The sequence below is a fragment of the Vulpes vulpes genome, chromosome 1 (assembly GCF_048418805.1).
Source record: "Vulpes vulpes isolate BD-2025 chromosome 1, VulVul3, whole genome shotgun sequence".
Taxonomy (NCBI): domain Eukaryota; kingdom Metazoa; phylum Chordata; class Mammalia; order Carnivora; family Canidae; genus Vulpes; species Vulpes vulpes.
Window position 1 is genome coordinate 124,145,010 of NC_132780.1, and position 25,989 is coordinate 124,170,998.

Genomic DNA, 25,989 nt, shown 5'->3' on the forward strand with positions numbered 1-25,989 from the left:
GCTCCGGCAATGGTACCATTCCACTCCGACCATGCCACACTCCTCTCTCCTTCGTAACCTGGCCCAGAGCTCCCCGCGTCCCAAATCACCGCAAACTCCCACTCCTCACTCCTGAACTTGTGAGCTGGTGTCCGGCAGGTCAGCTTGTACTCCTGTCCATTTCCTCCCATCCTGCCCCCTGGGTTGGCAGATGGACGTGGCCTTCGCCCTCACGGTCCTCAGCAGAACTCCCAGGGGCTCTCAGGCCACCGTGTGGACATGCGCCGTCTCCTCTCACACCTAACAGCTCGCACACAGGACTGAACAACGCAGCGGGGGTTGGGCAGGTCCCGTGGGGAGGGATCTGGCTATGATCTGTTTGACAAGAAAACCACTTGGCCTTCCCTCAGTTACTGGCAGGAGAGATGAATTTCCTAGTTAGATTAGGTACTTCCCAGCCCTTGAAAAAAATGAACACACACAGACAGCCAGAGCACTCGGGGACAAGAGAATCTGGGCTTTCTCATGGGATCGGAGATGCCTGGGACTGGGGGTGGCTATGCTAAGGGAAAATGCTAAGTTGCAGAGGTGTCCAGGGTGCGTGATGCATTTACATATGTATAGGGAAATGCTTGAAAAAATTGTGAATATAATTGAGTAGGTGAGTGGAACTGCAGGTAGATGACAAGAGGGCTTCCGGGTGGTATCTGGAATATTTCTATACTTTTTAGCATGTTTAAAGAAGAATGCGTAGATATTTAACTTATGTAATTTTTTAGAGTTAGAAGAAAAGGTAAACTTTCAGGTCGAAGAAAAATGTTTTAATTCATAATATATTTATCTCTATACCAGTACAATTGTAAAATACAATTTGCATGTGTGTACAATTGGGGTATATACATACCTAGGATTTCTCCTTCTTCTTTTTTTATTTTTTAAAGATTTTATTTATTTATTCATGGGGGCGGGGGCAGAGACACAGGCAGAGGGAGAAGCAGGCTCCAAGCAGGGAGCCCAATGTGGGACTCGATCCCGGGGCCCCAGGACCACACCCTGGGCCGAAGTCATGCACTAAACCACTGAGCCACCCAGGGATCCCCTTAACTTATGTAATTAATAAATACTACAAATTATTCCAAAAAGTAAGACTTTGGAGGTGTAAATCTAAGACACCTCCCTCATTTCCTATCTCTGAGCATCTGCCTTCTTAGGGACCTTGGGAAAGGAAGCTCCATGGTGCTAGAGGGACCCAGAGAACACCACAGGTTTCTTAGCACAGGTGTGTAAGCAGGTGGAGGGGCCCCCAGAACCACCCTCTCAGTGCCCAGGGGGTGATGGGTTGGGGTGATGAGAGGCAAAGGCTAGAGTACAGTTCGCCTTCCACAGACAGGCAGGGTCTGCCGGAGTTCATCTGGTCACAAATGTGTTTATTCACTAAGGAAAGGGAGACAAGCACCTTCTACCAGCCCTGCCCGTCCCCCTAAGCAGTACCACTAACTGAGCCCCACTCCCCACTCCCTCTCTAGGGGTGAGCACCTTGGCTTCCAGCTCTGTTTCCAGGTTCTTGCTCCCTTCCTAAAGAATGGAGACTGTGGGCTGGCGCCAGAGATAGTCTGAGGACCTGGGCCCCACGGGCCCCAAGGCAGTGCGCACTTAACAGGCAGTGCAGGAGACCCCCCCCTCTGCTTCTCAAGCCCAACAGCGCCTCCATGTGCTTCCAGCCTGGCTGACCACACGCTGGAACTGGCCTAGGAGCTTGAACCAATACCAAGCCTGGATCCCACCCCCAGAGATTCGGATTTAACTGAGCTGAGGTGCCCCAGCCGCAGAGGTTTCAAAAGCTCCCCAGGTGAATCTAAGATGCAGCTGGGGTTGCAAGCCCTCACCCCAGAACTGGACAAGGACAACTTGATCGGCCTTCCCCGTAGCCTTCTCTCCTCCAGCACAAAGACCCAGCTCCCAGGGCTGCTCACTGTCTCTAGCCTGTTTTCTCCTTTACAGCTCTCCCCTCGACCCCACCTCACTTGCCCGAAGTCTGCCTGCAATGAGGTGCCAGAGCTGAGGACAGGATGCTGCTTGACTCCCCAGCTCAAACTCCATGCGCTCTCGCTTCTGCTCCCAGGAGAGGTGAATGCCTGGCTCCGACCCCTAAGTCACAACCATTGGGTGCTCTTCTGAGATCCCATTTTCTCATAACTAATAGAGCATGGGTCCTCTTAGAAAATAAAACCACCAACCCATGAGGGCACTTGATGGGATGAGCACTGGGTGTTATACTATATGTGGGCAATCGAACGTCAATAATAATAATAATAAAAAAACCCGTCAATTCACTCTTACTAGGTTTTTCTTATAATTATTTGTGCATTTCCAGCAATTTATTAAATACCCACTCCTGATAACCTGAGCTCCCCACTTTGGTTAAATATTCCTTAGACATGATGGTTCCACTTTGGTAGGTTCCAACATACTGAAGGCTGAGCATCATCCCCCTGACAGCTGGCTGGTCTATGCACAAGGAACCCAAGCTCATCATCAGGAAGGTAAATATGTAGCTTTGAAAACAAGAGAATAATAAAACTAAGTCACCGAATGCTGCTTTCTAACAGAAAAAGAGACTCGGCCATCGAAGTAATCAAGCTCGATCACTTTCTTCTACGAGTAATTAAGAACTTGTCTTTTTATTTAAACATAAGAGTATTGGGGGAAATGTTCAAGCAACTCTATACCCTCTGTTAAAATTGGGGTTTCAAAGCAGAGTCATAACAAAACTAGACCAGTGATTAATCAGTAGGGGAAGCCAGGGCTGCTCTATGACTCTTGTGGTCTCTAAGCACCTTTGCCTTCATGAACTCCTTCCTCATTTAAAAAAAGAAGAAGAGGGGAGCCTAGGTGGCTCAGTGGTTTAGCGCCTGCCTTCAGCCCAGGGTGTGATCCTGGAGGCCCGGGATCGAGTCCCACGTCGGGCTCCCTGCATGGAGCCTGCTTCTCCCTCTGCCTGTGTCTCTGCCTCTCTGTCTCTTTCTCTCTCTCTCATGCATAAATAAATAAAATCTTTAAAAAACAAAAAAAGAAGAAGAAATCCTAGGTATGTATATACCCCTATTGTACACACATGCAAATTATATTTTACAATTGCACTGGTATAGAGATAAATATATTAATAGTATGAATTAAAACATTTTTCTTTGACCTGAAAGTTTACCTTTTCTTCTAACTCTATAAGATATTGAGATATTTCTGTGGACCCTGGGTGCTGTGCCTGATAGATCAGTGGGCCCTAGAGGAAGGGGAGACCCAGGAACAGGGAGACAGTCCTATATAGTTACTGGAGAAGCTTCTTCCCTGAGCTGCTATTTATACCACAACCTCAACTTGGTTCTTTTTTTTTTTAGATTTTATTTATTCGACAGAGAGAGAAAGAGCATACGCACAAGCGAGCACAGGCAGGGAGAGTGGTGGAGGGAGAAGGAGAAGCAGACTCTCCTGCTGAGCAGGGAGCCCAATTTGAGGCTCAATCCCAGGACCCCAGGATCAGGACCTGAGCTGAAGGCAGATATTTAACTGACTGAGCCACCCAGGCGCCCCTGCAACTTGATTCTAAGAGAGTCTATAAGGTCATTCTCTGAGCAAGGCACGGTGCCCTGGAAGACCCAGTGGCAGGCCTCAGGGAACGTATGGTGGAGGGGGCAGCGGGGTGAGCCACAGACCCCCCGCCAGACATTGGGTCAGTGGCAGCAGGGCGGTGCTGAGTGCTCTGGGAGGGCACTGGAGGAAAGGGTCACTGTCAGCTGGAGCAAGGAAACACTTGGGGATGAGGTAGCTTTTCGGTGGGAGTCTGTCCCACGAAAGAGGTGTCTCATGTAGAAAGGAGCTCCCTGAGCAGAGGCATGATGGAAGATGCAGGGACTTCCAGCGCACCCTGAGGAGCCTCGTCTGGCTTGAGCATAGGAATAAGGAATTGGGGGCAGACTTGGAAAGGAAAGGCCAGGCCAGGGTCAGAATGTGTGTGCACAAGTGTGGCAGGAATGCCAGGCCAGCAACATGTGTGAGGCTCTCCTGTATGGGACTGGGGGTCAGGGGTGCTCTAGAGCCTGGGGACCGCCGGGCACCCCAACCGGGAGTGGTAGGATCAGAGCCACAGCATGGCAAGGTCTACCCAGCAGGAAAGACTCACCTGGGAGAAATCGAGAAGAGGAGTCTTGGTGAGAAGTACAGAGGGCCTGAGTGAGGTGGCGGGTGGATGTGAACGCAGACCCCTCAGGCTGTGCAGAGGCTGGGAGGACGGGGCAGCGCCAGATGGCCACTGGCCCGGCCACCAGGACTTCACGGGGCTCACCGGGTGCAGGCAAGGAAGCTGGGGCTCTGATGCTGGCCCTCAGTCCTGGGGTGGCCTAGAAAAGCTGAGCAAGTACTTACTCTCTGTTCCTAGCATGGGAGGTAGAGAGCTCTTGGGCCTCCGGGCTTTCATCTCCGGGGCCTTGGCATTCTCCTTGGTGGGAGCATCTAGAACAGAACAGGGGACAACAAGCGTTAGTTGGTTGCTGCCCAAGGGAACGAGCAGAGGAGGCATCTCAAGAAAACCCCCACCTCGACCAAGGTGATAGCCACCCCCCGCCCTGCCTGGCTCCCCATTCCGCTCCGGGGGCGCTCAGTGCCCGCTGAGCAGACGGCGCCTGCCCCCGGGCACGTTCCTCCACAGGAGAACCGAAGAAGGAGCGTCCACTCCACTGCGCCTTATAAATCGGGGGCAGCGCGCAGTGGCCCAGGCACGACGGATGGACAGGTCGCCCTGGGAGCTGGCTCGCGCCTTCCCTCCGTGGCACGCACGTGCTGCCAGCAATCCCAGCACTGGCCGGGCTGGAGGGGACGCCGGTGCCCCCTGCGGTGCCCTCTGCCACCCCTCTCCCATCTTCGCCCTTCGCCGGGGCTAACCGCTCGGTGTCTCCCACAGCCCGCTCCGCAGAGAGAAGCTCTCATACGGAAGGAGAGCGCAGGGTCCAGGCCCTCGGCTCACGGCCTGGAGGGGGCCTGACTTCTCAGGCGTCCCTCTGCAGGCGGCCACTGACAGGCGTCCAGGCCTCTGAGCAGACGGCCCGCATGCCAACCGCCCCCATCTGGACTGGCCCTTGAACCCATATGGGAGCTTTGCATTCCTCCTCCAAGTGGACCCCATGAAACCCTGCGGAGCCTTCTGGGCAGGCCTGAAGCAGTACATGCTCCTCAGACCTCTTCTCCACGTTCCCTCTTCCACGTTAATGCCAAGTGTGGACAAGGCCAAGGGAAACTCTCCCTTGTTGGGGCAGATTAACATCATGCCAGGAGGGGTGGGGGGCTAGGCTGGGCCTAAACCAGGCCCCGAGGACACTGGACTTCAGGAAGTTTTGGGGAAACCACCCAGGAACTCAGATAAGAAGCAGCTGGTTCAACTGCTATCACTATGCTCCAGCATCTTCCCCACAAGAAACTCTCTTCAGGGATGAACTGGGAGGGAGCCTCCCCCTCAGAGCCCCTTCCTGCCGTTCCCTTTCCTGCTCCTGAAGAGAGGAAGCTCAGAGGGAGGAAGGAGCGGGTGGGACTTTCCAGCTGAAGCTTGAGGCCGCATTCCTGCGGCTTGGCTGGGGAGGAAGGGCCAGTCTTGCTGTCCTGCCTCCTAGATGGGGCAAGCCTAGCTGCTAACACATGCCCTCCGCCTGACTGGCTCCTGGGCTTGGAGAGGTTGCCCAGAACTAGAGCCTGGGGATGCACACTTCCCCAGCACATGGACTCCTGATGCTCCCATCTGGAGGCACTGCTCCTTCTAGACGGCCTTTGGGTCTCTTTTCTGCTCCAGAAGGTAGATCTGCCCATAGAACCCCCGCCCCCCACCCCCTGCAAGGACTCAATCTTCCTTCCCAACCTGAAGCCAGCCCACCCTCCGTCATAGCTGCATACTCCAGGAACAGAGGTCTGGTGCAGGCATTGTCCAGCTCACCTCCCGGGCCGTGGGGGCAATCCCCAGCGGACGTCAGCCAAAAGCTGTACATGTGTCACGACAGGAATGGTTAGGTGTAGGCCTTAAGGAGTGTCACACTGTCCCTAGCAGTGTATGACAGGGAACGGTCCAGGGAACAAAGCTCAAAGAAGTCCTTCTAAGCAGCACTTGATAACCTGGCCCCCTCCCCTGCCTCCATTCCTCACTCCCACCCTTCTGCTACCTTCTATAAGACAAAAGATGGGGGGGGGGGCACCTGGGTGGCTCAAGCAGTTGAATGTCTGCCTTTGGCTCAGGTCATGATCCTGGGGTTCCAGGATCGAGTCCCACATCGGGCTCCCTGCATGGAGCCTGCTTCTCCCTCCGCCGTTGCCTCTGCCTCTCTCTGTGTCTCTCATGAATAAATAAATAAAATCTTAAAAAAAAAAAAAAGACAAAAGGAAACCCAGAGGGTGAGTCAGGGGTCCCCACCTTCCATAGCTGACACTGCCTGTGTCCTGTCTCCTTCGTGGGCCGCCCCCACCCCACGCTCCACGTGGATACAGATGGGGGAGCAAAAAGTCCCAAGGGGCGGGGATGATTTCACTTCTTCGCACTGGGTACTCTTCCCAGGCCTGACGGTCATTCTCAGCTGCAGAAAAAGCCTCAGTACCTATTTGTCAAGCTCTGTGGTTCTCAACATTGGCTGCCCATCCGCAGCGCCCGTACCCAGGTATCGCACTCCCCAGATCCCGGCTGAATCAGTCTAGTTAGGGGCCTGGGTGTCAATATCCAGATGCCCCACAGATGACTTGAGTAGGTCACTCCCACCCTCCTCAGGCTGTGTGTGTACATATGTGCATTTGTGTGTATTTGTGCATATGTGTGTATGTGCACATGGGTCTAGAGTGGGGGTGAGGCACAGGGAGGGGGGTGGGGGACTATTCTAAGAGACAGGAACACAGACTGGTGCTTTCCTTGATGTTTGGGGGGGGGGGTCAGGATGCCATAAAGCAGGACATAGGGTAAGTCTATGGCTCCCTCGTTAGGACTCCCCCTTCTTTCCTTCTTTCAAGACCCAACAGGCAACCCTCCCCAACATGTGTTTGTTTTCCCCTTTTTAAAGGAAGAGGAGGAGAGAGCCAAGTGTGTTCAGAGTTCTGTGCTCTCCGACTTGAACGCTGTCTGCCTGTCTTTTTTCTGGCGAGTTCTGGGACATCACAGGAGGGAGATAAAGAAGGATCAGGTAGTTGTTGTTGTTTAACTGATGTGTCACTCGAGGCATAAGCCAGCAAAGGCTGAGCGCTGGTTCTCCTGGGTTCCTAAAGGGACATGGGGACTGAGATCCCTTCTCTCCTCTCGGGGTTGTGTGGGCCCTCGCTTCCAAGCATCCTGAGAGTAGAGACCCAGAGAGGTGGGGTCTAGTTTTGGCTTTGTCATCAGCAACCTTGGGATCATGAGCAGATCATTTCAGCTGCTCTGGGTCTCTATTTTCCACATCTGTACAAAGGAAATGATGCTTATTCCCTCCACTGCACGGTGTGAAAAGGCCCAAGGGAGAGAATGTATCCAGTAGTGCTGGGGGTGGGGGGAGGCGGGGAAGAGAAAAATGACCGTTTACCTATCAGCTCATCCCTCTGTCCACCAAATATCCTCGCCTCCCTCCAAATCTGCTTTAAATTGCTCCACCTTCAAAGAGCCCTGGCTGACCAGCCCCCGCCAGCCTCCACATCTGTCCTCAGCTTCTGGACACTGCCTCACACTGACGTGTGAGTGTGCTACCCCGCCATGTGCTTTGAGCTTTGTTTTTAAAAGTTCTGTGCACTTTATCTTTCCATCTGACCACGAGGAAAGGGGCTCAAGTCTCCCTTTCAAACCAGGCACACCCCAGACTTGGAGTGCCCCGGGTAGGGGGGGGGGTGTGGGGGCGCTGGCCTCTTCTTCCCTCTGTAGGCCTCCTGCCCCGTGGGGGCTGTGCACACACCACAGGCCACCAGCCTTCCATGAGAACTGCAGCAAGGAGTGGGCTGGAAGGACTGTGCGCTTAATCAGAACCAGCTTTGCGCTTGCACGATGCCCAGGGGATAAAAATAATAGTAATACAAGTCTAAGAGCAGCTTGCATTTTCTATTTTAATCAGGTTGTGATGAAACTGAACTCCATTTCTAGATCTGGGCCCCAGGGCTGGAGTCCATTGCTGGCCTGGTTGTGCCCCCAAAGAAAGATGGGGGAGGAAGATGGCAGGATGGAGAGGTAGGGGGCCTCCGCATAGAGTGGAAAACGTGTCCTTATATGGGCAACACCTCACCCCTTCCACTTCTGGGCTAGCTCAGGACCCAGCCCTTCAGGGCAGCATTTTTGCTTCTGTCTTCTCCAAGAGGTTGATTCCCTTATATATAAGCCTAAGGCCGGGGGAACGAGGTGTTGGGAGACTTCTAGGAGGGGGTCCAAGCTTCCAGGAGCTCCGTGAGGGGGCAGGCCAGAGGGGCTGGCACAACGAGAAGACAGGGCGTTCCAGGAGGAGACCAGCTCCTTTCTGGCTTTGCTGTTCGGGGCCTGTGAGTCCTTGGCCAAGCTCCCTGAACTCCTTTGAGCCTGACCTTCACCCAGAAAACAGGAATCACACTCACACCAACAGAGGGACCGAGATATGAAGTAACAGCTGGCATTTACTGGGTTCCTTAGTCCCTGCCCAGCATGATGCTAAGCACTTCATCTGCTGGTTTCAGGTTGAACCATACCCTTCGCCAATATTCAAGTGTCTTGGGCCTAGTGGAGCAGCAATTTTATTTAGTTCCATCTAATGCGTGTTAGCTGCCTGTGATGACAGGAAGGACAAATGTGAAAGCGGAGGTAGCCTTGTTGCTACGGCAGGGCCCAGACCAACCAAAGAAGGGGGCGTCACTATCAGCTCAGCCTCCGTCAGAGGGGCCCGTTGGTCATGATGGCAATGAAGCATGGTAGTTAGGCACCAAGGCTCATGTTTAAATTCCCACCCAGCTCATTATTAGCTGCATGGACTTCAGCAGGCCCTCAGCCCCTACGCGACTCAATGCAGGCTTTTTTTTTTTTTTTTTTTTTTTTTTTACTATCACCCTGAAAAACCCCCTTGTCACAATGATGAATCACCTTGAGTTGCCAAACCCACTGGCCAATGATCAGACTCATCTTATTCTACTTGGCAGCAGCATCTTGACACACTGATCCCATCATTCCTTTTTCAATGAAATGGCCACTATTTGGCCTCTGGGCCACCCCTCTCTCCTGGATTTCTTCCTGTCCCACTTCCTTCTCCGTCTCCTTTGCAGACCTCTGTCCTGTCCTGCTTTTCCTCCTCCCGCCTCCATCCACATCCACCCTAGGGACCTCATTCAAACCCAGGACATTCAGTGGCCTCTTATGTGGATGGCTCCCCATATCTGGCTTCCAGCTCAGACCTCCTTACTCAACTCCAGGTTCACTGAAATGCCTGCCTGGATGTCTAATGGGCAACTTGAACTTCACAGGTGCAAAATTCTTGACTGCCCCTGCCCCCTATATGCCCATCCAGACAGTAGTAGCACTGTTGATCTGTGCTCCCTCCCTGAAAACTAAGTTACCTCTGACTTTCCTTTCTCTCTCTCTATTTCCAATTCATCTACAAATCCTATCAGCTCTACTGTTAGAATAGATTACGAATCTGATTGCTTCCCACCTCTTCCATGGAGTCTAAGCCAACATCCACTCTTGATCTCCCTGTTACCCATCCTGGGTCTGGTCCCTGTGGTCACCTGAGTGATCCTTCACAAGGTCCAGAGTTGGCCCACCACACCTGGAACACAATCTGGTCTCCCTGTCACAGCCTACCGCCTTGAAGATCTGGCTGCTGGTCCTCCTCACCTCACTTCCCGCCACTTCACCCCTCGCTCATGGCTCAGCACCCCCTGGCCTTCCTTCTTCTGGGAATGCTTCAGGCATGGTCTCTGCTCAGAGCTTTATTCTCACCCTTCCCCTCTCCCCTCTTTCTCCCAGACTCTTCGCTTCCTCAGGCACCTGTTCCAATGTCACTTCCTCAGAGAGGCCTCCCAACCACCCTCTCCAACAGTCACATTCCCTACCCCATCCCCTACTTTGCTTCCTTTGTAGCACCTGATACTGCTAGAGATCATATGATACATCTGTTCGTCTGGATTACTGTCTCCTCCCACTAGAATCTAAAGTCCTCAAAAATAGGAACTTCTGTTTTGTTCACTGCTTTTAATCCAGCCCCCAAAGCAGTGCCTGGCACCGGGATGAATGACAGCAGGGATGTGCCCACTGGAGCGTCGCCTCCTGCCACACACATGCACGATCCTCCCTGGTCACACAGCCCTTGATCTCACTGGTAGCTGAGGCCAGGTGCCGTAGCCAGCGTGGTTGCGGAAGACAGCCCAAGTTGCCATGTCTTGGGATTTTGGCCTACAAAGAGTTTTGTTTCCCCACATTTCACCCAGGTCTGAATGAGAGGGAATGGGTCACTCAGGCCAGATGTGTGCAAGGACTTCCCAGCAGGAAGGGCTATTGCTAAGAGAGACCAGGATCTCTCGGGGAGTGGACAGTGCCATGTTATTCATTAGACAGAGGCCACGCCAGGTCATGGAAAGGGCAGGCTTCAGAACCAGACACATGCAGGTGGGAGTCCTGCCAGGGTAACTCTCGTTCTAACTCCCTGTGCACGGTGGTTCCAAGGGCTTGGGCTTTGGAATCAGAGACACCCTGAAACTCTCCTATGAACCGTCTGCGTGGCCTGGGAAGGCTGCTGAACCTTGGCAAGCCTCAGTTTCCCCACTGAGAGATAATCTACGCCACTGCTGAATAAACTGAAAATGCACAAGAGTCTCTGGCCACAGCAAACCTTGATCAGCTTTTGTCCCCTCCTGGGTGAGTTTTCCTTATCCACTCTGGGCTTCAGGGGCTTGGTTTGGGTACAAGTTGTCACTGGCCTTCTGCTGTACTTGGAAGGAACAGGGCTGTGGCCAGAAGGAAGAAAGTGCAAAAGAGCACCTTTCTTCCTCAGGGAAAAGACCCACATGGCATGATCAAAATAGCCAGGTGTGCTGGATTATAAAGGCCACCTCCCTCTGTCTTTACGACTGGTGGGGAAAAACAGGAGTGTGGCTACTACAGAAAGGCCGATGAGCCAAACTCATTTTGGTGAGGTCCTGAAGTGTATCACTGCATTGGTCACAGATGTATAGTCTTAACGGTGTTTAGCACAGGCTGTGTGAGTGGGAGCTAATGACTGCAGGGGCAGGGCTGGTGTGACGTCAGCATGAGCTACAGGCCCCACCCCTAGTTGAGAGGGACCCCCCAGTCCCTCGGGAGGGATGCAGTCCCATCCAGAGGTTGCACAGGGAGCTGGAGCTGGAGAGAGCTAGGGAGACCCCACAGCATGAATGAACTTGCAAAATCAGTGATGGTTACTTCTCAGGGCAAGCCGTTTGTCCAGATACTATAATTCATGACTTCTTCTGAGAATTTGATGTAAAACTACGGGCTCTGTCTTCAGAAAAATGCTCTAATCCACAAACAGACAAAATTCTGCATATAATTTCAAAGGGTACGTGGACCGCACCCCATCCCCACTCCCGGATCTTTAAGTTCTGGATCACCTTGGGGAGTGGGGAGAGCTGGGAGGATCAGGGGGTGGAACAAGGATAGGAGACCAGTCCGGCCAAGGGGAGCCCAGGAGGGGAAAGAGTGCCGCAAGGTGTCAGGGGAGCAGTTAGGGAAACTGCCGTCCTTTCTCTAGAGGTAGCTCGTATGGCAAGAAGGCCACCCGCATGCAGGACACAAATAGATGTCCAAGTCTAGCAAACAGGGAAAAGAGTGGGTGTGAAGGGGGCTGCCCTTCTTCTCTTTGAAAAACGAAAACCAATGCACTGAGAGTCAGTCCTGTTATCTCAGCTGCTCTCCCTCCGCTCCCTTTGCTAGCTCTTCTCCTCTGACCCAGCTCCTAGACTGTAGCTCTAGGCCAAACCAGAAATAAATAATGTTGATCAAGATTAGCAGACAGTACAAGGGAATCTAGTAGGAGGAGACCAATTTACAGGCAAAAAAAAAAAAAGTCCCATAAGTTGCAGAAAGAATTCCTCAAACTTTAAAAAAAAAAAAAAAAAAAAAAAAAACCAAAAATCCCAAATGTATTCTATAAGGAAAAAGAAAATTTTATTTTGAAAGCAAAGTCTTTTTTTTTTTTTTTTTTTTTTTAGCTTACACCACAAAAATTTATTTTCTCATGGTTCTGGAGGCTGAAAGTCCATGATTAAGGTGCTGGAAAATTCAGCTTCTGGCAAAAGCTCTCTTGCTGGTCTATAGATGGCTGCTTTGCTAGAACTTCACGTGGCACAGAGAGATCTCTGGTGTCTCTCCCTCTCTTATGTTGGTTTTAAAAATAAAACATTAGCTGTTTCTCAAAAAGGTGCTGACATTTTTGCAGATAAGAAGAATGAATTGCTATCATGTCAAAAAGCTACCCGTGTAAATAAGGACCCAAAGAGGCCAGAGATTCCAAAGGCAGATATCCTCATTAGCAGGCTGGGCTTCCTTCTAGATTGGCTGCATGCAGCACAGGTCCCAAGTATGGGCTGTTAGAAATGGCTTTTGGGGTCAAGTTCCCAGAAACACTTTTTTTTTTTTTTTTAACTGCAGCACCTGTATTGAAAAAAAAAAAAAAGCAGGAATCCGACCTGGGTGAGTGACAGCCCGGGTCACACACGGGAGTCCTTGACAGCAGCAGCTCCTACCTAGAGCCCCAAACACGAGTTTCGAGCCCTGCTCTGAGCACACCGTACGCTGACTTGTCAGATCTGCCCCTTAGTCCCAGATTCCTGGTGACACACGTTCACAGCACCCCGGGGAGACACACACAATACACTCTACCATTTCAGCTTTGCCGCCGGCTATTGACAATTTCATTCATTTTGCCGCTGTATTTTTTGGTTTTTTTAGACTTCTCTTTTCAAGGCTCTTTTTCTTTTCTTTGCTTTTTTTTTTTTTTTTTTTAAGATTTATTTATTCATGAGAGACACAGAGAGAGAGGCAGAGACACAGGCAGAGGGAGAAGCAGGCTCCCTGCAGGGAGCCCGATGGGGGACTCGATCCCCGATCCTGGGATTACGCCCTGAGCCGAAGGCAGATGCTCAACCGCTGAGCCACCCAGGTGTCCCTCAAGGCTCTTTTTCTTAAAATAAATAAATAAATAAAATAAAAATATTCTTTTTTTTTTTTCTCGCCTTCCTAATATATCCCAGATCTCCGTTCTTCTGATCCGGAGATCAGATCATAAAAACTGAGAACGGGACCACGGTTCCGCACCTTGCGGAGCGGCAGCGAAACGGGTCGGGACTCCATACCCGAGGGATCACGCTCAGGAGTCCGGAGAACAACAAAGCTGGTCTTTGAGATGCCTTATTTGGTCACTAGTTTTTCACGTGTCACTAGTAGTCCCTCACCAGGCACTTCAAGGGCAAGGCGTTACTTGCCCCACGCTCGCTCGCTACCTTTTTAGAGGAGACAAGAGAGGGCTCTGGATTTGTAAGCCCCAGGATGGGCTTCTGGCTCTGGCCTGGCCCTGCGGCCCCGGGAGCCTCCGCGGGACACGCTCCTTCTCAGCGGCCTTAGCCTCCCACCCTTTAAAGCCAGGACGGTAGCCTAAGACCATCCCAAGGCTTGCTCCACTTCGCAGGCTCTAAAGCTAAAGGTCACCCGGGGGAGAGAAAGGAGAGTCACGGACGAGCCTGGCCTCACCCTTTCCTCATCGGAAACCCCACTCAGGCCTGGCAGCCCTTTGCCCCCACGGGTGTCTTCCTCTCCCCCTGCTGTCTTACGATCACTCGGCCCCAAGGCGCGGCCCCAACTCACCTCCTCGAGGAAGTGTCCCCACACGGGCCTCCCGCTACTCCGTCCTCACACAGGCCTGACCTGCCAGCACTGACACTTGTTTGTCTCAGTGTGTTTGTGAAACACTAGGAGTCATTTTCCTGTGGGCGTGTCTTCTCCTGCCCTGTGCCTGGCTCCCCTGCTCAGCAAGGTTCTGCAGGTGGGGGGTCGGGACTGGGGGCGGCGGGGACACCAAGGTGAGCAGCCCCTCCTGTCGGCCGAGGGCAGGGCTGCAAGGCCGCACAGGGCCATCAGGTTGACCTCCCATGTTCCTCGCTGTCCCATTCTTTGCAAACGATGGCTTGACACCCACAGAACGAATGCCTCGGGTCGGGACGGCCGTCTCAGATGCAGTTCGGGTTAGGTAGGGCTGGCAAGGGAAGGGCTCAGAAGCGGGGCTCTGTGCGTGGCAGTGATGGGTGGGCGTGACCTACCGTCCACGGTGACTTGGCAGGAGCACTCGGCCTGGCCGGCGCCGTTCTTAGCTACGCACTTGTAGAAGCCTCTGTCCTCGGGCAGGGCCTTCTCGATGGACACGGAGCACAGTGAGCCTGGAAGGGAGACGAAGAACGGTTGAGTGACGGCTACTGGTAGAAGCCCAGTACCTGTCCTGGCACCTGGAACTTGGCAGAGGAGTGCAACTCACCCGGGCAGTGTCTGGAAGCCCGAAGTCAGCCGTCCTGCGGGAACCAACCTTGTCTCCCTACCAAAGGCAGGGTTCTTTTTGCTAATCACCCGGGTCCAAAATACCTGATCCCTAAATATGTCCCTTCCTGGTACCCCCGTCCCACCTCCCAGCGAGCTCTCCTATGGGGACATAATGGAAAGATACAGAAGAAGAGGGTGGAATAGTCTCTGCCCTTGGAGAACATCCAATACGATGGACCCTTGGGCCTGCACACTGGGATGTCACCAAGAGAGATAAGCAGTAGAGCCAGATGGGGGTTCACAGACCCGTGTTAGGAAAAGGGGCAGGTGGGATGCCCGGGTGGCTCAGCAGTTGAGCACCTGCCTCGGGCCCAGGGTGTGATCCTGGAGACCCGGGGTCGAGTCCCACATCGGGCTCCCTGCAGGGAGCCTGCTTCTCCCTCTGCCTGTGTCTCTGTCTCTCTCTCTCTGTCTCTCAAGAATAAATAAATAAAATCTTAAAAAAAAAAAAAAAGAAAGAAAGAAAGAAAGAAAGAAAGAAAGAAAGAAAGAAAGAAAGAAAGGAACAGGGGCAGGTGAGGAAGCCCCACCCAGCTCATAGCAACTATTCTGGGAATGCATCTTAGGAAAGGGAGTTCTGAACAAAGAGGGGGGTGAGGGAGGGCAGGAGTCCACGTCCAGCAGGGACACTGGCCCGTGGGAAGGTCTGCTGGGACGAGAGGGTAGCTATAGCCTGGGGTCCTGGGGCTGGCTTCTCAGGAATGGTATCTGAGCTGAGAAGCATGGCCAACGAGGGGCACTAGGCTGGGAGAAGGGCACTTTGGGGCTGCCTCCCTTCAGTGCAGGGTCTTTGGGTCACCTCGGAGATGGATGGAGATGGCTTTCTCTCCCCATGGATCTCTCCGCACCCCCAGGCACACATTTTCTGACCTGGTTGGGAGAAGGAGGAGTCAGACTGGGCATGCACAGGATCGGGGTTCTGGTTCTTGCTCACCCTAGCCCTCTCATCCCAGGTCTGGTTACTTCTCTGGGGTACCCCCTTGGGGGATTTCCCTTGGGGTGTGGAAGAGGCCAGCTGAGGGCTGGGACTGCTGGGCCAGGCAGGAGGGCAGTGGCACCCAGGTTCCTGCCTTCAGACACACAAACAAGCCAACAGCATGGCGCCTTGCCCAAAGCTGCCCCCGTTGTCAGGGCAGCAGTCATCACACAAGGAAGAGGACAGAGCCAGGGCCATGTGCATCCTGCCGCCTGGAGCCACTGGCTTTGGCTACCTCACCCCCCTCACCTCCTGCTCCTGCTCCAAGCCAATGGCTCCTTGGCCTTGGGTGGGCAGAGCTGTGTGCACCCCAGGCCTACGTGGGGAGCAGCATGGCCAGGAGGGAGGCCCCCAGGCAGTGGTCCCAAAGGGCCTTTGACCTCAAAAAGTACCCTCACCCCCACTAGGCAGGTCCGCAGACCTGAACAACAGGTACAAGGGTATTCAGAGAACCTCGCTAAGGCTGGAAGGGAAGGCAGAGGCACAATGGTTGCCTTTGCCTCCTGGCACCTGCATCATGTCCTAAACAGGGAAACTTAGTCCTGCCGACCACCTCCCTCCTGCTCACACAGCGCCTCTCTCTCCAGGAAGGCCTCCCTACATTCTCCCACGGGGAGGGCAACGGGTCTCGATCTCTGCCCGCTGTCCTTCGGAGACAGACTTTGCAGAAACTGAACCAGAAAGGACTCAGGCTGGACTTGTAGGAAAATCCACCAGGAGAGTGAGGCCGTGAGCACGGGGATCTGGGATTGAGGGGAACTGTCCTCTCTAGAGAGAACCTTCCACTCATCTGGGAGGGCAAGAGGATGCTAAGATGACCTCTGGCCCCCAAATTTGAGGCTCAGAGGAAACACAGCCCCTCTTGCCACTTCTCTTCAGTGGGAGGCTAAGGCCTCTCTGTGAGCAGAGACCCCACTGCCAGTGAACATCCTGCTCGAATCCTTGATGGTCCCCCAGCCCCTACCCCCACTGCCTTCAGCCCTCAGCCCAAATGGCACAAACCGCAGAGACTGTGGGGAGCCCATGAGGAGGAGAAGGGCATTTAGACCACAGCCCGCACCCCCTCACCCAGGAAAGCAGCAGAGCAAGCAGCCCTTCAAGCCCGCCCCAAGCCAGGACCCCTGGCCATGTGCGTGGGCTGGGGGAGGGCTCCCAGGCAGGCCTGGAGGCCCTGCTAGCCCAGATTGAAGAATCTGGTATTTCCTGTGGGACAGCTTATTCCTGACCTCCAGAAGAAAAACCGTTTCCCAGAGGTTTTTTTTTTTTTTTTTTTTTTTTTTTTGAGAAGCCTCGGCCTGGTGGGGAATTTTGAGAGGGAGGTGAGGGGGATGGGAGCAGTCACCACAGAAGGATCCAACAACTGGCTCAGCTAGAACTGCCCCTGGGAGAGCCCCTCAGGGCCATGGAGTCTGAAGATCCCCTATCTTGCTCCAAGAGTGTGGGAAGAGGGCAGGATGGGAGGGGAGTGCAGGGTGGGTTGGGGGGACCCAAAGCCCCGGAGGCTGCACTCGGAGGATGCCCTCAATGAGCAGTGCCTCTCTGACCTGGTCCCCTTGGCTGTCTGGACAGGAGAGCTGAGCCCCAGGTCACCTCCTCTGGGATGGTGCCTTCCCTGTCACCCATAAGCATCCCCACGATGCTCTTCCATGCCCTGAGTTTATCAGAGCACGTCTCCCAAGGCCACCGCTGAGACACGCTGGTCTCCCACACTGGTTCTCAGAGGGCAGTGACTCGGTCTATTATGAATGTTTTTCCTGAGCCTGGAATGCAGCCATGGTAAAAACAACAACAACAACAACAACAACGAGTCCATATATATATATATCTGCCATTCTGAGAATGACCAAGGCACAGTTCCAAGCAGGTGACCGGAAGATCTATGCAAGAGAAAGTCACGAACACGTAGTCACATATAACCGACGGTCGAAGCAGGCCATATAGCAGCTAAAAGAAAAAAATTCCTACCGCAGAGTTCTTCGGGCGGGTCGTGCGGACTCGATACTGCCTTGCACGTGGCAGGGGATGCATAGATCCTAGTGTTTTGTAGAACGAACTTACGTGGGTTTCTAAAAAGCCCTTGCAAGCTCCCGCGCGAAAGGTGATTAAAAATGAATCATCGGTTGACAACAGCAACAAAAATGAATTCTCCTGATTAGATTGGGAGAGATGTTTGCCGGGGAGAGAAGCCTGGCCTGGGGACAGGAAACAGGGCATGAAGATGAAAGCACAGAGCTCGCCTTGGCTCACGGGCAGTCCCTCCCGCTCCCCATGAGGCCAAAGGGGGGGCGGGCACGGTGCAGTCTCCCCTCAGGTCTGGAGGGCAGGCCCGGCTGCTGTTAAGTGGACACCATCTACTCTGAAGCTCTGGGGAATACAGGAAAGGGGAAAGGGGACCTCCACAAGTCATTCAGGAATTAGCAGTCAACTCCAGCAGACTCCTGTCACACCTCTTCTGCTCTCCTCGGTGCTAAATGGGGTGACATGACCATGTTTCGGGGATGGGGGGGCCCTGAAGGCCACAAGCCCTCGCCAAGGTACATCGTTCAGAGAAGCCTCCTGAACTTACAAACACAGCGTCCTCTAGCAGTAGGTATGTGGGTGTACATGTGGTTGGTGGCAGAGGAGGGGACGGGAGCCTCTCCTGGCCAAAGGCTGGTGGCAAGAGTCTGGCAAAGGGACCTGGAGGAGGTAAAGTGTGATCTTAGAGGAAGTAACAGCACAGGGCTCAGTGCAGTGGAGCAAGGAGGATTCCAAGCCTGGGAGGTGGGGGCAGAGAGGGTGCTGAGCGCAGCGCGAAACTGGGGGGACCCTCTTAGCCACGTGCTCCACCTTCCCCTCCAGGCCACCTCAAACCATCAGCTTATTTCCATCGATGCCAGCAGACGTGGGACCCCGGTCACCCAGACACCGGCGCGCAGTGGTCTCATGCTTCTTCCTCCTCTTTATCCGCCTCCTGCTCCCAAGCCAGGCAACAAGTTCTATTAACTCTGTCCTTGTTTCTGGAACCGGTTGTTTCCTGTGTGTGCCATGGCTACCTTTTGCATCCCTTTCTCCCCAGCCCCTTCACAGTGGGCTCCTCCCCGGTCTTTGGGCCCGGGATCATTCAAAACCCCTAGCTTTGCGTGCACTGCTCCTCGTTTCAAACTCTTATATGGCTCCCTATTGCCTTTAGAATTGAGCTCCTCAGCGTGACACGGGGCGCCCCGGACCAGGCCTTCCATCCCTGCCGGGGAGCCCATACCCCCCCACTTTGCCTACTGCCCAGAGCCCTGGTCCAGCTCATTCAGCACCAGCCTTCCCTGCACTCTCAGCACTCAGCTCCCTCTTCTGCACCGACCAGCTCAACCTCAGCACTTGGCTGGGGTCGTTTTATCACTGCGAGCGCGTGTCCCCTCCTTCCAGATCAGTGGTGAGCACATCTACTCACACCTCTCAGAGGGCCCGGCTCCCCACAGGGGGGCCTGCTGAAGTGGTCACTGATAAAGCTGTAGCACAGGCTTTCTCCCGGGGCTCCGTGTCTAACCCGGGCTCTTGAAGACTTGGAGGCGGAAGCTCTAGAGAGAAGGCATGGAAAGAAAACGGGGCTGGGATTTTAAGACAAGGTACTCCCTACCGTGGCAAGGCAGCCTGGCCCTGCTCACTCCTCTGCAGGGAAGATACCAGAAACTTGGCAAGCCTAGAGGGCACCACTAGGCTTCCGGCCTCTTGACAACTATCGACAGCGCTGAGGAGTTAAGAGCCACGGGTATTCCCCTGCTAGATGCGGCTGCGGCTGCTGAGTGCATCACCAGGGGTCCCTCAGCTGCACCAGTGTGCTGCCGTCTAACAAGAATGAACTAAGAGGTAACACAGCAGAGTGGTCCAGGCGTCAGAACTCAACGGCCTCAGGTTCAATCCCCGCTCTGCGACCAGCACGGCTGTGCAGCCCCGGGCAGGTACTGCACTTCTCTGTTAGGCGGGCAGGATGGAATGAGTGAGAAGCGTAAGATGCCTAAGACAGTGTCTATAGGACGCGGTGTTCAATTCGTGCTATTCTTAGTTCTCAAAGGAAAATCACAGATATTTAGAATATTTTTTTGAAGTCGGAACCGGGGCTGTGTCTACACCCCCGTCCTAGTGCTTCCCATCCCCGTCCTATTGCTTCCCTATTCCCTCCTCTGCCGACCTTCTTTTAATCATTTCTTCTTCTTTGCATTTGGACCTCAGTGGTCCCTTTGGGGTGGTTTCTGTTGGGAGGCCATCCTGGAGTTTCCCGGTTTCTATGCCCTTTAATGCTGAGTGACAGCAGGTACCACATACTTGAGGCACTCTGGACACGAGCAGCCGGTGTCCAATGGCTCAGGCGTGGTTTTGAGACCAGGGCTGAGGTCTGCTCACATTGTTCAGCTGAGGGGATTGTTCATAAGCAGCTCCTAGGGGCTCTGCAGGTCCCACACAGGTCTCAGGGCGGTGCGTGGCTCTGGGCACTGCCCTCAGCTGTCTGAACATCAGTCTCCCTGAGGTGAGCCTAGCCAGGGGCCTCACACCGTGCATCTGTCCCAAGGACGGGTGGTTATCCACCTTTATCCTTCCTGGAGAGATCACCAAAGGGTAACCTGGGAGACACTCCCAGGCAAGGCCTTCCAACTGGGAGGGACCCACAGGGGTGACCGGGAGGCTGTGCCGTCCACTGCCCTGTACAGCTCACCCCACCATGGCAATCCCCCATGCCTACCAGGTGTGGACCACAGGCAGGCTGAACCAGCAGGGGTGAGGGAGGGTGGGGGAGATGACAGGCCTTGTGGAGGACCCTAGCAATCTGGAGGTGACCACAGGAAAGAGTTCTCCTAGCGACACAGCAGCAGAAAACATTTTCTCTCTCCCGGTCAGTTTTGCTTTTACTCTTTTAACACTTAGATTCAAAATGCTCAGTGGTTCCAGACTGGCTGCCTGAGTTACAGAATGAAGGGAGAAACTTCACTGTGGGCTGAGAGGGACCCTGCCTTCTTCAAAGGCATCATTCGGGTTTCAGGAGAAAGGATGGAAGCCTGATGAAGGAGGAGAGAGGGGGGTGCGGAGGACAGAAAGGGGAGTAGCATGGCCTGGGGTGTCTCTAACCCCTCAGCTGATCGGGATTGCCCAGGACCTGTCCACTTGGGCCTCTTCTTGGCTGCTGCCCTCTACCCCTTAAGGGTAAAAAGCCACTTCCTGGGGAGCTCTTGTACGCTGCCCATCCAGAGCCACCAGTGTCAGCCCCTAGCTTAGGCCAGGCTCTGTTCCAGCCCAGGCCACCAGAGTGGGGTGTGGGAAGTCTGCTGAACCTGGATCCCCCACAGGGGCTTGGGATGCTTGGTTGAAACATTTCAGACCAAATTCAGGGTCCAGGGAAAATGCCCCTCTCACTCCCATCTCTTCTCTAGATCTAAACAGGCCCATCTGAGAACTCCAGACCCCGAAAGGCCCCAGATGTCAGGATTTAGTGGCCCCCCCTTCTCCCCACAACCCAAGAATGTGAAATACCAGCAAACAAAAGTCTCATCCAAATTAGGAAGCGAGTGGCTCTGTCCGCCCAGGAGTGTGTGCCGTAGGGGCTGTTTGGGGTTTTTGGCTTCCCCCCACAGATCCTTTCAAACCCACGTTGTTATCAAGACTTAAGTTGTTTTGACCCCAAACCTCAGTCCTATGCCATCCTGTCACTGTACACCCTTCTCCAAACCTAAAATGCTGCTGCAAAAGCAGCTCTCAGCTCGGAGACCGCAGTGAGCCCCAGCCCCCAGGTTCCCTCACGCCTGCGAACAGAGCCCTCTCCATGTCAGAGCTGTGCGGCACTAGCTCAGGCCAAGGCTTGCTCCGAGGAACCATGGCTGGGGCTGCCATGAAGCGCCTCTGCCAGACAGATGCCGAGACCCGGGCGGGTGCCAGAGGATCAGATGCCCACCTCTCACCGCCCAGTGATGGAGTGTGTGCCCAAGGGCCCTGAGCAGAACAGCCCTCCGTCAGGGAGGGGGCACAGAGGCTGGGCATTCCAGCCCAACTCTGGGCTGTGAGTGGCAGTTAACAAACCAAAGCCTCCAGGAGCCCCCAGCGGCCCTGATGGAGCCCCCTTCTTCCCGGCCCTCGCCCTGTTACCTTCTTGGGAGAGGATGATGAACTTGGTGGTCTTGAGCGTCTTTCCATTGAGCATCCAGGTGATGGTGGCTGGGGGGTCAGACAACACCTGACACTGGAGTAGCAGCTTCTCACCCTCTGTCACATGGACATCTTGCAGCTTCTCCTTGAAGGCTGGGGCTGTCCCTTGGTTCTCTGATCTTTTTTCATTATCTGTGGCTCCTGCCTGTGCCCTCTTGCAGTTCACGTCATTCTTAACCTCCTTCTTGAGTTCTTCCTTCCCAGCTGGTTTTGGGATCTCAGCAGGCTTGGCATTACCTATGGGTTTTGGGGTCTCAGCAGGCTTGGCGTTGCCCACAGGTTTCAGGGGTTCAGCAGGCTTGGCGTTGCTTATGGGTTTCAGCGTCTCAGCAGGCTTGGCATTGCCCAGGGGTTTCAGGGTCTCAGCAGGCTTGGCATTGCCCATGGGTTTCGGGGTCTCAGCAAGCTTGGCGTTGCCTATGGGTTTTAGCGTCTCAGCAGGCTTGGCGTTGCCCATGGGTTTCAGGGTCTCAGCAGGTTTGGCGTTGCCTATGGGTTTCAGCGTCTCAGCAGGCTTGATGTTGCCCACAGGTTTTAGAGTCTCAGCAGGCTTGGCATTGCCCAAAGGTTTCAGGGACCCTAAAGGCTGGGCATTGCTCACAGCCTTGGGACTTTCTGCTGCCTTGGCATTCAAGGCCTCAGCGTTGTTGCTACCATTCTCGGCTGGTAATTTTTTCTTGCTACCTAACACGGAGCGGAAATCTGGGGTGGCGGGTTTGGGAAGAGGTGCCTTCTCAGGCACCGGGGTCTTAGGAGTCCCCTTTTTGGCCAGGACCGAGCGGAAGTCGACCTGCTGAGGGCTATGCACCTTCCTCTCTTCCTCTGACACAGTCTTTGGCTTCACTTGCCGCTGCAGGTTGGCACGGAAATCCATCTGCTCCGCTGGGATCTCCTTCAGGTCTTCTTCTGACACGGTCTTGGTACTCACCTTCTTCCCCAGGAGGTCACGGAAGTCCAGCTGTTCCACCTGCTGCTGGCGGATGGCCTCCTCAGTATGTTGCCGGGTCTCCACACGCCTCTTCAGCACCCCCCGCACGTCCTCGCCGTCGTCCTCCTCCTCTGGCCAACTCTGTCCTCTCGCTGGCCGGCCAGGCCTCAGGGTCCCATAGCAGTCACCGCCACCACCATCAGCGCCGGCTCCCCGGCTGCAGAGGCCCTCGCAGCTGGCAGGCTCCCTCCCCCTGCAACCAGTGAAGGGAAAGAGGAGAGTAGCAAGAGGAAAAGGGGCCGGGTAAGAAAGAAACGTCAGGGGAGAGCAAATCCCTGAGGGAGGGAGGATAGAGGGGAGGGGGAAGGGGAGGCTGGGGCTGACCGGGCTGTGTTTATAGAAGGGAACGTTGGTGAGAGGCTCTTGCTTGCTTACTTGGTTTGTTACATCGGTAATGACTTCAGTAGCCTTATAAGGGTGTGTGCAAAAAAAAAATAATAATTCACCCCCCTCTCCTCCCCAGCTCTCCCTCCCTCATCCCCCTTCCAATCTCCCTCTCTTGGCTCAGCAGCCCCAGCTGGAGGATACAAATAATCTGGGGCCGCTGGGCTGGGCCTGCAGGGGCCAGGAGGAGAGTGGGTGGGTGGTGGCATGGGGCCCGGCCACGCACCTCCTGGGGGCACTCACCGCAGGGGGACTCCGGTGGGGCTGCTCTGTAGCATCAGTGACACCTGGCAACTGCATTCGCCAACCCGGTTCCTGAAGAATTTGAGAGATCAATACAGCTCGGGAGGCTCTCTGAGCCCAGGGCCTGCTCGGTCTAGGGCTGTGAGGAAGGCAGGGCAAGCAGGAACTTGGCCGGCCAGAGGCTGGCTGGCTGGCTGGCTCCAGGGAAGAGGGGGCTACGGGCCTAGCGGTGACCCTGAACACCCACACAAGACCTAGATTCAGGGCAGGCCCTAAATCTGCCCCACTTTGGTCTCCCTTTTTATCCTCAGCTCTTGTATGAAAAGGGGAGGGGGAAATCTTCAGCACAACCGCTTGGACAGACACCCAGAAGTAGGAAGACTTTTCTCTAAGCACGTTACAAAAACAACTCAATCACTCAGTCTAAATACAATCACTCCGCACTGAAGTCCAAGCCCGCCAGGGTGTGATGGGGCTGCTCTGTGGAGCCTGTACAGCCCTGGGCGTGACCCTGAGTCTGACTCCGCACCTTCAATACAGGGATGGTTGCGTCCTCTCCGCAGGGGCCGACCCCCCGCCCCCCAGCTGCCACCTCCCCCTCTCCTTCCTGCTCACCAAATCAAAAACACCTTCCAATCCCCACCCATCAGCTACTGCCCTCAGATCAGAACTTCCTGGATTAAAAATCAAACAGGTGTCTTCCCGCATGGGTGACCCCTTCTCTCCTTTCTTCAGGTGGGGAGAGCTCTGCATTCTTCAACCCACTGTTAAAACGTTAATAAAACGTCAGTGTCCCAGCGGTGCGTGGCCAGCTGAGGCCCCCTGTGCTGGGGGGGGGGGGGGGGGGCTGTACCGGCCTTGGGCAACGGGACTCCAGCCTGAGGGCCTCTGAGCCCACACGGCTGCCCTCTGCCGGCGGTTCTGAGCTCTGACCAGCCAAGGCTGCTGGGGGTGGGGGGGTGGGGGGGGTAGGGGATGGGTGGGGGATCAGGGCCTGTGCTCAGTACAGGGAGGGGTGAGGGCAGGGCTGAGAGCCACGGGGACTCTTGCTCCGCTTTCCACTAACGTCCATCACCTGTGCCTACAGCATCCCACTGAGGTGCGGAGCACTATCGCGCCCACCTTGTGCCTACAGCACCCCACTGAGGTGCGGAGCACTGTCGGGCCCACCATAAAGGTAAGGAAGGCGTCAGGAGTTCGTCTGGGGCAGCGCCGGGCTCCCAGGCCTCCCCCTCATCGCCCCACAAGGCCATCTTACCAGCACTTCAGGGCCTACGTGTGCCCAGGTCCTCCCCCAGATGTGCCAAGCTCTGTGACGGGTCCCTCGCAGGACCCATCTCCCCTCACCTCATGACTTCTCTGTGAAGCCAGCACCGTTGTTTTCAGGAACATAAGGCTCATAAAGGTCAAACAACTTGCCTTCACTCGCAGAGGCAACCGGCAGAAAAAGGGGTTGGCACCCAGGCCTACCTGAATCGGGACCCTAACCTTCCCGACCTGCCCTGCCGTGCTCGTCAGTACCAATCTACCGTGGGGTGTGTGTGTGTGTGTGTGTGTGTGTGTGTGTGCAGGTCTCTGTGTGAATGCAGATCGACCCCACGCATGGATACACACATGCGGGACCTTACCTGGCGGGCATCTGCATCTGCAGGTCCAGATACAAGTGCACAAGCATGGCCACCCCCACGTGGACAGACACCCGAGCACGTGTTCACGCAGCCCTGCTGACGTACGTGGGCGTCCGCCTTGCTTGCCTGGCTGCCCTCCCGGTGCAGGGCCGGGTCCGCATCAGACACTGGCGGTCCATGGCTTGGTAGGTGGTTTGCAGGGGGGCTGGGGGGTGCTGCTCACTCCCAGGCACGGAGCCCCGTTTGAAACAAGGAGAGGTTGATCTGTGCTGTCCTCCAACAACCCTCCTGCCATCTGTTGGGGTCCACTCCTGGCTGCCTCGGTCAAGGCGCAGGCTCTCAGGGGGCAGAGACTGAAGGCTCAGGGAGCCTGGTGTCTGGGCAGTTTAAGCGCCCGTGGGTGTCCCTTTGCTCAACGAGCAGCAGTCAGGTGCCTCCTTAGCGCCAGGCCCTGGAAGGCTAAGAGCCCCTCGGGACATCCCGAGTGCTCAGCACGGAGGGCTCATGGGCTTTGGGTCAACTTGCAGAATAAACGCGGAAGGTCCTTTGCAGGTGAGGCCCAGCTCCCTGGCACCCTACTTATGTCAGACTGCTGGCCAGTATCAGACCATTCTTTCCTCGCTATTCTTTCCAGCACAGGGTGACGAGCAGGAGGGCAGGAGGCCAGGAGGCCAGGAGGCCAGGAGGCCAAGGGCTGTGTTTTCCCAGTAGTGCTTTCCAACATTGCCTCAGCTGTTTCCTCCTGCTACAGGTACAACACACCTCAGGTGCAAAAATCAGGAGCAGACACTGACCAGATGGCCATGCTTTACCCCAACCAAACCCTTCAGAGGCTTTAAACGGTGAGGCGCCCCGTCCCTGAGCTGGAGTAAGCTCTAGCTCCCCGTGGGGAAGCAGGTAGGGGTCTCTGCTGTCTTCCATCACCTGCCCTAAAGGAGGGAGCACAGGGGGCTTGCTGTTTGACCCATCCCTGGGCCTCAACCTGAGGCACGTAGGGAAGTCTGAGGGGCAGAGGTGGAGAACTTGGGATACCTTGGTGGGCCCATCCCTCGGGGTGATCTGG

The 25,989-nt window shown here is 54.8% G+C and overlaps 1 protein-coding gene across 21 annotated transcripts in view; it reads right to left on the reverse strand.

The window, feature by feature from the left end:
• Positions 1-25,989, reverse strand: part of MYLK (myosin light chain kinase) — a 268,280-nt gene that overhangs the window by 59,994 nt on the left and 182,297 nt on the right. For 15 of the 21 annotated variants that reach the window (XM_072725225.1, XM_072725216.1, XM_072725226.1 and 12 more), the window contains 4 exons: positions 23,299-23,370; positions 21,624-22,864; positions 14,266-14,382; positions 4,399-4,485 (listed from right to left, as the gene is read on the reverse strand). In XM_072725225.1, coding sequence (XP_072581326.1) covers positions 4,399-4,485; positions 14,266-14,382; positions 21,624-22,864; positions 23,299-23,370 — 1,517 coding nt within the window. Of the gene's footprint in view, positions 1-4,156; positions 4,486-13,813; positions 14,383-21,623; positions 22,876-23,298; positions 23,371-25,989 lie in introns of those variants that run through there. The other 6 variants (XM_072725253.1, XM_072725246.1, XM_072725245.1 and 3 more) reach the window with 3 other exon arrangements.